The sequence below is a fragment of the Lytechinus variegatus genome, chromosome 14, assembly GCF_018143015.1.
Source record: "Lytechinus variegatus isolate NC3 chromosome 14, Lvar_3.0, whole genome shotgun sequence".
NCBI lineage: Eukaryota > Metazoa > Echinodermata > Echinoidea > Temnopleuroida > Toxopneustidae > Lytechinus > Lytechinus variegatus.
This window is the reverse complement of record NC_054753.1, coordinates 22,444,956-22,458,163: the sequence shown is the minus strand read 5'-3', so window position 1 is coordinate 22,458,163 and position 13,208 is coordinate 22,444,956. Positions and strand designations below refer to the sequence as shown.

The 13,208-nt window shown below is 35.6% G+C and overlaps 1 protein-coding gene across 1 annotated transcript in view; it reads left to right on the top strand.

The window, feature by feature from the left end:
• The window catches only part of LOC121427275 (high affinity cGMP-specific 3',5'-cyclic phosphodiesterase 9A-like), a 46,098-nt gene that overhangs the window by 2,802 nt on the left and 30,088 nt on the right, over positions 1-13,208 (top strand). Inside the window, exon 2 of the mRNA XM_041623612.1 lies at positions 11,193-11,342. Within this exon, the coding sequence (XP_041479546.1) occupies positions 11,193-11,342 (150 nt within the window). The remainder of the gene's footprint in view (positions 1-11,192; positions 11,343-13,208) is intronic.

Below are 13,208 nucleotides of genomic sequence, written 5' to 3'. Positions count from 1 at the left end.
CGTTACTTTAGTTTTCATTCATGCCAACTTGATTGTTGTTTTATTCCAATCTTTGGAATTTTTATTATCAGCTGCACTCTTAAAAAAGGATCAGCCAAAATAATAATAAATGCATTTATAGTGAACAATCTGAACATGTGTCTGACCAATGAAATGTCACATTCTTTCTAATTCACTGGTTAGAGTCTTGGTTTATATTGACCATCTTTATTAGTTGGACAGATTTTCACCAAACAGATCCGCTGTAATAGTGTATATTTCTCAAAACCCATGCTTAGGAAACCCTTAACATAAAACTTAGCGATTAAATATGGGGTTGAATTTTACAATTAAACATAAACATTAATCAATGCAATCGATGGTAGCAATCAGCCCAACGTTCAATTGCTAAGTCTTATGTTAAATGGCCCTGATGTGCAGGTTAAGGAGTTTTTGCAAAAGCTATGCAGACGCTTTCTGGAACATAGAGAATCTACTGTCAATTGCCCTTCATGACAATGATGTCTTTGTCAAGGGTCGGTAAATCAAAACAACAGTTTTGTTGATAACTCTGGACAAATGACAAGTTTTTTGTCAGCTCTGAAATGTTAGAAGAAACTACCTTTCTGATTCACCGATGCTCGACCCTCGACTTCATTCCGATTTGATCTGCATTTCCAATGCATTTCCTGCATTGTAGGATCCATTCAGCATGGCTGAGCCATAACTAGCTTACGTCTTTCTGTATCTGAACTCTAATACCCTTTTTACACATGCTAAAATTTCCTTAACCCTGCACTATAGGTGGAGCTATAAATTGCCATTTAACCCCACCTATAGTACGGGGTTAAGCTTAGCCCACTTTCTTTTTACACAGCATTTTTGCAAAGTGGGCTAACCCCACCTTTAGTACGGGATTATTTGGCCCTGCAAAAAAGCAGGGTTATCCCAGCAATTGCGGTGCTAAGAGCGATAGTACGGGGTTAAGATCGCTAGTGTAAAACGAAAGTGGGCTAACCTTAACCCTGTACTACATGTATAGGTGGGGCTAAATGGCAATTTAGCCCCTCCTATAGTACAGGGTTAAGGAAATTTTAGCGTGTGTAAAAAGTGTACGAGTGAAGTACTTGTATTACGAATGATCAACAAATGTATTTAAAGCATGAGCTACCACTAGTCCGGGGTTAGCGAGTTTCGTGTGTGAAAAGCAAGCATTCCTTATCCGGGGTTAGCAATAACAATTTGGCATGTGTGAAAAGGAAAAAAAATAGTACGGGGTTAAGGATAGTACGGGGTTAGCGATAGTCTGGGGCTAAGAAAATCCTGTGTAAAAAGGGTATAAGCAAGAAAAATTGTCCTATCTGTATTTAGTCGGGATTGCTTTTCTGCCCCCTTAGGGCAATTTTGATAAATGCTAGGGAAGGTTCCTAGAAGTCAAGATTCTGAGTGACCTCAGTGGGGTGAACGGACTCTGTGTCTGTAATTTCTTGTTATTACATCCCTTGGATACCTTGAAAGATGCTTAAGAGTTCTCCTATATGTAATCTTCATTTTAAGTTTTGAATATGTGATATATAATGCAACACCATGTTTTGTCCAAACTGAACACATTCATGATTTCAGTGGGGTGAACGGACTCTGTGCTTGTAATTTCTTGTTATCACATCCCTTGGATACCTTGAAAGATGCTTAAGAGTTCTCCTATATGTAATCTTCATTTTAAATGTTTGAATATGTGATATATAATGCAATACCATGTTTTATCCAAACAACACATTCATGATTTCAGTGGGGTGAACGGACTCTGTGCTTGTAATTTCTTGTTATCACATCCTTTGGATACCTTGAAAGATGCTTAAGAGTTCTCCTATATGTAATCTTCATTGTAAGTGTTTGAATATGTGATATATAATGCAAAACCACGTTTTGTCCAAACCGAACACATTCATGATTTCAGTTAAGGATTTATTGTTTGTTAACGATGCAGAGTTATATCTGTTGCTTGCGAGAATTGAATATTTGAGAAAAAATGATTGAAATCTTGAGAAAAGAATGAGAGCAAAGCTTCAGTGGATGAATATAAATAATGACTTTTTATTTCAGAAAAAGGACTAATATATTTGAGAAAAATAAAAAGTCCTTGAAATCTTGAGGAAAGAATGAGAGCAAAGGTTCAGCGGATGAATATAAATAATTACTTTTGATTTCAGAAAAAGGAATAATATGTAAATGTTGCATGTTCTTTGACCATAAGTTCTGATTTGCCCTTTATTAACCCATGGAAGACTTAGCCCTCATATATGCAGGCTGGAGTCTGTGGAAAACATGAGTTATAGCAAAATCATTCAGTCTTCAATGTGTTAAGGTGATTGTTATTTCATCACAGGCTCTATTACACTTCGCTGTCTTAAGTTATTTCTCCTGAACATTTCATCATATCTTCCCTGACCTTACACTGTAAACTGTTAAAACTGAGGTGTTAAAACTTACACCAGTCAGTGTCCCAAGTGGACCACACCCTGAGGTTTTAAAATGACACCCTAGAGATTGAACAAAATACCAAATAGTGTAAACATAACCATATCTGTTGTAGAAACACCAAAAATTAAACACTGTAATGAAATGACTCAGTGTGGTCCTCTACACCTATTCAACACCACAATACCTTCTGTGTAAGAAAGTGAGGCCTTAAGATGGTGGGATGCTAAAATGTCTGATGATATTTTGCTGTCAAGAGTCAGCTGGTTATCCAATGCTGCGAGGAGCTCATAACATTTTTCCACCGAAACGCTGTTCTATTTTGGTGGTTACATTTAATGAGGCTGATGCTGTTATATTTAAAGATGCCATGGCATGCCAAGGTACCCTTAAGGAGATGCTATTTTGTACCTCCTACTTTTAACTCTTTCTATGGTTCTTCCTATTTATATATCTATTGCTCTTTATTTATTCTTTCTTTCTTTCTTTTTTTTTTTTTCTTTCTTTCTTTCTTTCTTCCTTTCTTCCTTTCTTCCTTCCTTCCTTCCTTCCTTCTTTCCTTCTTCCTTCTTTCTCATTCTCTCTCTTTCTATCTCTTTTTTGACATATATGTTTGGGTTTTTCTTACATGTCTGTCTGTCTCTCTCTCTCTTAAATCCTCTTGTTGATAATTGTTGTCTATCTCTCAATCTGTTTATGTTCTTTGTTTCTGTTATCACTTCTTGTGGTGCTGGCTATTCATTTTTTCTCCATTATTCGCACAGTTTTGGAAAGCCCTCTTCCATTCTCTCTCTCTCCCCTCTTTGAATTGATATTCTCCCTTTAGCAATCTCTCTGCGATATTAACCATTTCTTCTATCATCACTCACTCTGTCTCTCACTCTTTGTTCCCTTCATCTTTTTTTACATTGTTCCCTCTTCCCTCCCTTTCTACATGTATATCCTTTCTTCTCTCTCCCCCTTCCTCCCCTCTCATTCCTCCAAAGAAATCAACCTCCCCTCCCTGTCTTCTTCCCACTCGCTCCACCCCCTCTCTCCTCACAGCATCTCCTTCCAAAATGAGATTTGACAGAAGTGGTACACATGATTGGTATCGGAAACATCCTCCCCTGTTTATGCTTGTCTGTTTTGGGTCTTTTTTTTACCCCGAGGGACATGACTACATTATTCATCCGTCTCTTCAAATTACATCTTGTTTTCTCATCTACAATAGAAGTAATCGTCCATGTCCATTATAAACATTACTTCTCTTAATATAGCACCAGCTTTGTGCTTGATTGTAGAAATGTGCAACACCCTTTTCCTCATAGCTGTTTATAGAGTTTTCTTTCAGCACAATGGCGTAAATATTCTCTGTGCTGAACGATGGCCAAGAAACCCAATTACAACAACATCAACAACTTTCAATACAATAGAAGATAGACATGTAACAGTATATAAAATTTGCCACTAGGGCAAAACATGCAGTTTGCAAATACAGCATATACCATTTTGTAAGAGCTTATTTGATCAAGTTAGATCTCTAGTTGTGAATTATTGGAACATAATATTCTATATTGTCAAATTCCTAAATAATATAAGATATAAGATAATGTTTTTCAAAATTGATCTGTTTAATATACAAAACATATTTTATGGAATGACTAGCACATATGGAGAATCAAAACATTTGCAGGTTAATCCCAAGAATGGAGCTAGATTTGTTCGTTTTCTCCTCTTACCTCATTTTTACCAATCATTTTCTTTCATGAGATATATTTTTTATCTCCCTGTGATTTCCAAGTCAATCAGGTTGTAATTTAAAGGTCAAATTGCTCAATAAAATGCAAGGCAATTCACTCTCTATAAAGATAAACGTCATTAGTTTAGAAATCAAATTCATTGCCCTTTAAGCTCCTCACGGTGACGTTTGTAAGTAAACTTGTTCGATCTTTGAGAGATGACGATAAGCTGACAGCTCTTGGAGTATGGAAGGCTGTGCGAGAAGGTCAAGGAAAAGAAGTTATATAAAATCGAGGCCAATCATGCATATTTCTTTTTTTTTCATAACATGCTCCCTCCCACCTATAAATGTCATCACAGGATTGATTTCCTCTCCAAAGATATGTGTGTTTTCTCATGTGTATCTTGTATTTTGTGATGTGCCCTAAGAATTTAATTAGACATAGAAAATATTAAAAAAAGATAAAACAAGTAATAAAAAAGATGATATAACCAAAATATATGTAATATACTATTACTACAAGATTTAATACTACTACTACTACTGCTGCTGCTGCTGCTGCTACTACTACTACTGCTACTACTACTACTACTACTACTACTGCTGCTGCTGCTGCTGCTGCTGCTACTTCTACTACTGCTACTACTACTGCTGCTGCTGCTGCTACTTCTACTACTACTACTACTACTACTACTACTACTACTACTACTACTACCACCACCACTACCACCACTACTACTACTATTATGCTACTACTGCTGCTGCTGCTGCTGCTACTACTACTACTTATACTACTACTACTACACTGCAAAAACTCCGGTGTTGATTTAACACCAGCCCGGAATCTATATATGTCCACACCAGAGAAGTATTGAAACAACACCAGTTTGGAATCAAACCGATGCAGTTTTGATACTAATTGGTGTTGTATAAAAACATATCTGGTGTTAGACCAAAACGAAACTGGTGTTTAACACTTCTCTGGTGTGGACATATATAGATTCCGGGCTGGTGTTAAATCAACACCAGAGTATTTGCAGTGTATTACTACTTCTACTACTACTACTACTACTACTACTACTACTACTGCTGCTGCTTCTGCTACTACTACTACTACTACTACTACTACTACTACTACTACTACTACTACTACTACTACTACTACTACTACTACTACTACTACCACCACCACCACCACCACCACCACTACTACTACTACTACTACCATCACCACCACTACTACTACATGTACTACAACTATTGCTACTACTACTAATGACAATATTACTGCTGCTACTATTGTTGCTACTACACTACTTGAAAATGTAAATTATTCACATTATGCTAAACATTACTATTGCATGATTCAGATCACGCAATAGTTTTGCCTATCGACCTGCTCTTGTTTGGAAGAACCTGGATGGGCATTCATATGTTAAACAAGTGCCAGTCATGCTCTCTCTGTTTGCTTCATTGGTGGCCAGTGATAATGGTGGAATGAATACCGACTTTCACAATCTGAGAGGCATGAATGAATCCACTATCTCAAGGTATGAAAGGGGGATATCTTCAAGCCTCAATCACTTGGGTGACCTATATGCTATAGGATGCATCCAATCTCAAAGATTGTCCAGAAGCCCAACAGGTTGCATCACATAGGCAGAAAACCAGGGGAGCGTTGTAGGCACTACCTTCAAGTGTCGCATTATCGATCCCATTGGCCTTGACCGTTTGAGTGTCGTTGATTCCGCCTCAGCACCGCCAATCAGTGCCGTCTGCGTGGAGTCAGAGTCAATCTTGACCATCTCTCGCATATTACAACAGATCTCTTTTGCTGGCTGCTGATATTGGCTGAGATGGGGCAGTCTACTGGAAGTAAAATCAAATCTTGTTTTTGTTTTTCTCACTGGAGACTTTCCCCATCATTTGGTCAGTGCACTGTGATGATGACCTCGGCTGTGAAGCGAAAGCGAGAAATATTTTCAAGGCTTAAAGGGGGAAGCCTACTGCAATATAAAGTTCGATTGAAGTGAAATAGGGAAATGAAGTGATATGAACAAATCAATAAAAATTGAGATATATTATTCAGTTTAATAGGATTTTTGTTCTTTTATTCAAATCAATACACTTTGGTAGTTCACATTAATTAAAGTTTAATGTTTAAGAATCAACTGAAAAGTTTGTTAAAATTGTTTGTAAAGGTTATGTTATTTTTGCTTGTGATATGAGTGTGATTTTCTGTTTTTGTTACATTTAATGATATTATAAATGTATTATTTCAGGAAGAAGAAAAAGCTGTTAAGAAATTCATTTACTACTTTTTTTTTACTTTAATAAAATTCTACAATCTTATGTCTAAAATTAATGAGAAGTTGTCAGTTATTGTCATAGGGAAAAAAAAAACTTCATTAGTTTTGTTCTTTATTGCTGTAAACTAAAAACAAGACATTACTAAAGCGTTATTTGGAAAAAAATCCTGATCTTACATTTAATATTGTTCATATTGATGAAAAACTCATGCCGAGACTTGTAAGATATATGTTACTGAAATCTCATCATGTGATATTTCTGTGTGGGACTCCAATAGTAACACATTTATTACCGGTATACACTTTAAAAAGTACTTTAAACGATAGTTGTTGGAGTGACGATTTGCTTAAGATTTAAAACAATTTTTTTTTCTTGTATGTTGAAAAAAATAGGATAGTGTTTCTATCTATTTTATTTTTCCACTTTTTTGCACATGCAAAACGATTTTCAGATGCTTTTTTTCAGGGCTTTATTTTACAGCTCAAAGTGTTCAAAGTAAAATAATTTTTACAATGCCTTTTTGTTTTCCTTTTTAAGTCTTATGTCGACAATGGTTGTAAAACGTCTGTCATCTCCTTTTGATGATTGTCTGCACTTTCTACAATGAAATTGGCCCATGTTTTATTATTGGAGAATTAAATTGTGAGAATGCATGTAATAATTGATAAATTATCCATTTTCCCCATTAATCAAGGAACATAATAATACCTACAGAAATTGGAAAAGACTCATATGCTTCAATCATATCAATTTTTATTGGAATATATAGTTTTTATCAAAATATGTGGCAAAAATAGTCAGTTCAAACTGTTTGGCATTATTTAATCACACGCATCAATACTGCACTAAATGAAGTGGAATTCAACTCTACATCTAGAGTAACAATTGTCCTTATTCCCCCTTAGAAGTCAATTTAGCGCGATGCGATAAGTGTCATGACAGCGTCTGCTCTCCATTATAAATGCATCACCTTTTATTCTGGCCATCATCTTAAAAGGATTTACGCAAGTTCATTATTGTCATTACTTGGGGATATCGAGTCCCTTGCTGAAGTTTTGTCTAATGGGAAATCAACACATGTCATTCTCTAAGAGAGAAAACAGCTCAAACTATGCTGGTTTTTTTCTTTTTAAAGTTAGTGTCAATAATTTACAACATCTTGAAAGTGAGCAGGAAAATATATTTTGTTTTTGTTTCATTTAAAAAAAAGTATTGATTGGATGCAAAGCATGATCATACCTTGAAATCCTCAAAACTGGTTTGTATTTTAACTCTGAAGATGTGACGTGTAGACTAACACTACTTTCATTTCTTATGAAAAAAGTATTCACCTGCTGTTTTCTAAAATTAGACCTCAAAGCAAGTGCTTCAGTTAGAGTATTTAATTTCAAAGCCTCAGATCTATACATGACTTGAATCTATTAGTATCTGATGATATTAAAGACACTAGTTTGGTTGATAAAAATAGCGAAATATCTAAAATGGTTGCCAGTCAACATGAAATGTATGAAAGTTAGCTTTCTTTTACTCTTAACAGCCTTTTTAAGGCAAATACATGAAAAATTGATGATCACAGAAGAAACATGATTCCATCTTTTTAAAACATTCAAAACTGGCTGCCTTTTGTGACTGAGCTCATTGCCCATTAAATCACAACACGCGCAACATTCAGCGCCTCTTGGCCAGAGAAAAAAAAAGAAAATGGCTTCAATCTTGGGGATATTGTGACATCTTATCCAACGCAATTTGATTTGAGGAGAAGGAAACGGCCGGAGCAAAAAATGTCACCTTTTATTGGAGAGGACCAGGGACGAAGGATATTGCCCCGCAGAACCAATACTGTAGAGCTGGAGTGTTTTTGTAAGACTCACGGGTGTCTCAACTGATATATCGCCGAATTAGGCTGACAAAATTCCTCAATTTGAAAAGCGCTTTTTGGGCTTCTGCACTTTTTGGAGTGTCACAGGAATGTCAGTGGTATGCCTTGGACTATGTCATGCTTTAAACAGGAATAAACAAATCTTTTAGGTTGTTAATGAAAGTTAGAATCAGATTTATTTTTAGAGTTTATATTCATTTCTCCTTTCACCTATACATCTTTTATTTTAGATATTCAATTCAGAAGAAAAAAACTACAGTGTATATTTTTTAGCACAATTAGTAGATTTCAAAAAATAAAATAAAATATCAAATGAATTATTGTACATTGTTGCTTGACATTTGTCTATATGGTTTTATAGTGGTGGTATATTAACCTGGGATTTCAAGTTTGATATCAATATCAAACTCTTATCTTTCCTCTGGCAAGGCTTTGATATCTTACAATGTAATTAATACCTAACACATAGCACTAAGGTATTGAGATTTTTCTAAAAAGTAGTATTGAAGTAACTAGCAATCATATATGTACAATTTTATGAAATACGTGCACTTGCATATATGAGACTATGCACTACTCTAAGATGTATTGCCTAAATATTTCAGCTATTTCGTCTTACTTTAGATGTTATAGCACCTCATGAGCAATGCATATACTGTGGATTTTTTTTAACAGTAACATTCCAAAGTAATGTAATAAGTAGAATATAACTGACAATGATTAATTCATCTTGATCCTTTGGGAGTTCCCCAAAAGATTTATGCCTAGAATGTTAACATGTTTCCAATTTTACGAGAATGCTGACTCATACAAACATGTATTTGTCATGACAGTATAAAGAACAGCTTTATTGAAATTGATTGCACTTGTTGAGTTTAGCAATTACTTGTACTCAAGTGATTGTTTAGGATGGCCTTTATTAAATATGTGGGGCGGTAATGTTTGCCTTGTGGCACCACCGTGTTGGAACATATTTGTCTTTTAATCAAACAAGTCATACATTTGTGAAACAATAAATTGGATCTTTCATAACTCCCACGCTTCCCCCGTTGCTAGCCGGCCCCTGGGCATCGGCGTGAAGGGCTAATAATACGGCAAGGACGAAAATGATGACGTTATTTGAACAGCCCCATTATTGGCCGTTAATTCGCTGCGAATTGCCGACCCAGCTGAGGTGGCGAGTATATATATTTAGGACAGCGCTGCCATAACAAACAGGGCTCGGATGCAGATTGGAGTGTTTGGACTTAACAAGGAGGAATGGGGGAATTGGGATAGGAGTGATTCGCATGAGAGAAGCCTGGAGGAGAACAGATCAAGAAAGAGAAAGAGAGAGCAAGGGAAAATGAAAGAGAAAGAGATAGAAAATGGAGGGGGATAGGGAGGAAAGGATGTTGATTATTTCAGCCGTACTTTGGCAAAAGGTAGCAGGTTAAAAAAGTATCATTTGTTGTAAATGAGCAATGCGCGTTCGTCATTTACATAGGCGTCCCTCTCACATCCCTGGTCAATGTAATTTTACAGCATATTTTCTTCAATATCTTTCCATAGAAAGATAAATTTTTCCCCCAATTTTGCCTGAATGTGCAACATACAAAGGGTGTTTCAGAAACAACAATAACTCATACTTGACTGATGTGTCACTTGCTTCCTTTTGCCAAAGTTGGGCAGATTGGACTAAGGGACTACATGCAGGAGATTTAAGGGGGGGAGGGTAAAGAGAGAGAGGGAGGGGGGTAGTTGTTTGAAAATTGGGAAAATATGAATAATTCGGAAATAAAGTGATTGGCTTGGAGATTGAGAGGTCATTCAAAATAAAAGGGAAGGGTAAGTAGTGGTTGGGTGAGAAATGCTAACAGAAAATAATTCTCATGTAAAATATGTGAATATTTGTGATGCACTTTCTTAAACTTATTTGAACTCAACTGAAGTGTACCTGAAACCAAGACAATATCAGGATATTGACTGCAAGAAAGGAAAATTTAATATAACACCTTGGAGATGTAATTGCTTGTTTCCCAATACGTTATTGGTTACTGAAGACAGTATCTCTTACATCTATAGGTCAGGTGTCTCCCTTGACTGTAACCGATAATTCGGAGAATGGTTGCAAAACGATGGCCCCCACGTGAAAGTGAATGTAATAGTGCTCATTCTTTGCAACCGAAGGGGGGAAATGATGCAACTTTCACCTTTCGTCTTGTAAAACGATATGACAAATATTGAGAGAAAGAGATAGATGAGGGGAAAGAAGAACTTTGCAAAGGGTCTGGGCAAACAGCCTGAGGTCCTCAGCGGGATAGCTGTAATTCGATGAGAATGCAGCTGGCCTGATTTTATATGACGAACTCCCACAATGTGACAAAAGGCTTCTCTTAAAGGAACATTTCTTGACCTTAAAGACAGCAAGAAGTAGGTGCACAATGAAATAAAAATGTCCATTTTGACCAGAGATGCATTTACTTGCAGTGCATGGTCAAAGTTTCAAATGCCAGTTGATCTGTGCATGCTGTTGAATTTCATGACCGCATAGGCACCTAGCATAACAAAATGTGGCTTAATAAGTATACCCCATGGCTCTAAAAAAATCTAGAATTACAAATCTTGGGAAAAATGTATAAGCCTACTTGAACAAATTCAAAGGGTATTTTGTTGATGTGTGGTGTAATTAACAGGGATGAATATGTTGCACAGTATTTCATCTGTAATTTTCTTTTATTGTAAAGGATTATATGTAAATTTAGATAGATTTTTAAAACATATTGTTTAATCAAAAGATGGTAACAAACTTCCTCGTTTACTTTTCTCTCTCTTCTTTCACAGATGTCTTTCGATCAGCAGCCGAGGCCGGACCTAACGACATTCTTAAGCTTTACAACCAGAAAGGAAATTTGGTCAACATCTCACCCAAACTGGAAGAGAACGCACCAGATTCTAGATATAAATTAGATGTGGTAGCAGCTCACTGCGATGGTAGGAGTACGTGTGCCTGTCTTTCTCTTGGTTTGGTTTCTTTTCTTTTACAGTTTGGTTTCTTATTATTTTATTGTTTTTATTGTTATTTTTGTTTGTGACTGGTAGTTTTATAACTACTACTACTACTACTACTACTACTACTACTACTACTACTACTACTACTACTACTACTTCTACTACTGCTACTACTACAACTACTACTTCTACTACTTCTACTGCTACTACTACTACTACTACTACTACTATTACTCCTACTGTTGCTACTTCTACTACTGCTGCTGCTGATGCTGCTACTACTTCTACTACTACTACTGCTACCACTACTACTACTACTACTACTACTACTACTACTACTACTACTACTATCACTACTACTACAGTGCGTATCAAAAAAAACGGGACAGTTTTGAAAAGTCTATAAAAAATTTGTTTCAAATTATTATATCTATATTTTGATGTTAATAGATGCTCTAAGATCTTATCTTTGAAATGCCATTTAAAAAAATAAATTTTGTTCATGCTTGAGCGAACACGGGACGTTTTTGTCGGGGGATCAAAAAGAGGCTTGCGCCAAAATGGCAGAAATGAGAAATTTGATGATTAGACTTTTGGCTAATCAGCAGACTTCCTCTTAACGTTTTCATTATCTTTGCCATAATTTTTCGAATTATGCTGTCAAATTTCATTTACAAATTTATTTATTTATTTACCTGAATTGTATTGTTTTCATTCAAACTTCTTTTACCTTTGAATTTTCCTTCATAAGTAAGAAAAGAGACTTTTTGTCAACCCAAGTAAGAAGATTTGCATCATTGGGAGAATTTGTAATTATTCAAATCCTTTCATTATGTGAAACAAATTATGTTATGGTATCTTTAATGATTATTAGGTGAAACAAATTATGCTATGGTACCTATAAAAGACACGAATCCTATTTTCAAGGGGATATTGAATCCTTCACCAAGTTTAATTATGTGCTTGATAGGAAAAACAGGAAAGGATTCATGTCTTTCAATGGCAATGGTGTATTGAGTCAATTTTGAAGGAGCAAGATATGGCAGATCGGGTAAAATGTATTAAAAAGTTGTGAAAGCGAGCAAGCAAAAATTTTCACTTTTTTATTAAAATATCCAATCTTGTGATTTTGACATGATATTCAGAAAATGATATCATATTTCTTTGTTTTCTGTTATTTTCATTTCCACTTTTTTCCTTGGTCATAATTTTTTTATTTGGGGGGAACACCCCGAGCCCCCACCCTCAGTATGCCACTGTTCAAAGGCACCATAACCTTTGTAGCACACAATGAAAGGATTTGAAAAAAAACACGCTCTCTCATACTTTGGTGTAAAAAAAATTGTTCTTGTCTAAAGAAGGAATGTTCAAAGCTAAAAGAGAACATATTAAAAAAGAACAACAACAGGACTATTCAAGCAAATAAATAGATTTGGAAATGAATTTTGACTGCATAATTTGAAAATTATGGCAAAGATAATGAAAAGGTTAAGAGGAAGTCTGCTGATTAGCAAAAAGTTCGACCATCACATTTATCATTTTATGCCATTTTGGCGCAAGCCTCCTTTTTTACCCCAGACAAAAACATTCCATGTTTGCTCAAGCATGAACAAAACGAAATCATTTTAATGGCATTTGAAGGATAAGACCCGAGAGCAAGTATTGACACCAAAATATAGAGATTATAATTTGAAACAAAAAATTTATAGACTTCAAATCTGTCCCGTTTTTTTGATACGCACTGTATTACTACTACTACTGCTACTACTACTACTACTACCACTACTACTACTACTACTACTACTACTACTACTACTACTACTACTACTACTACTACTACTACTAGTA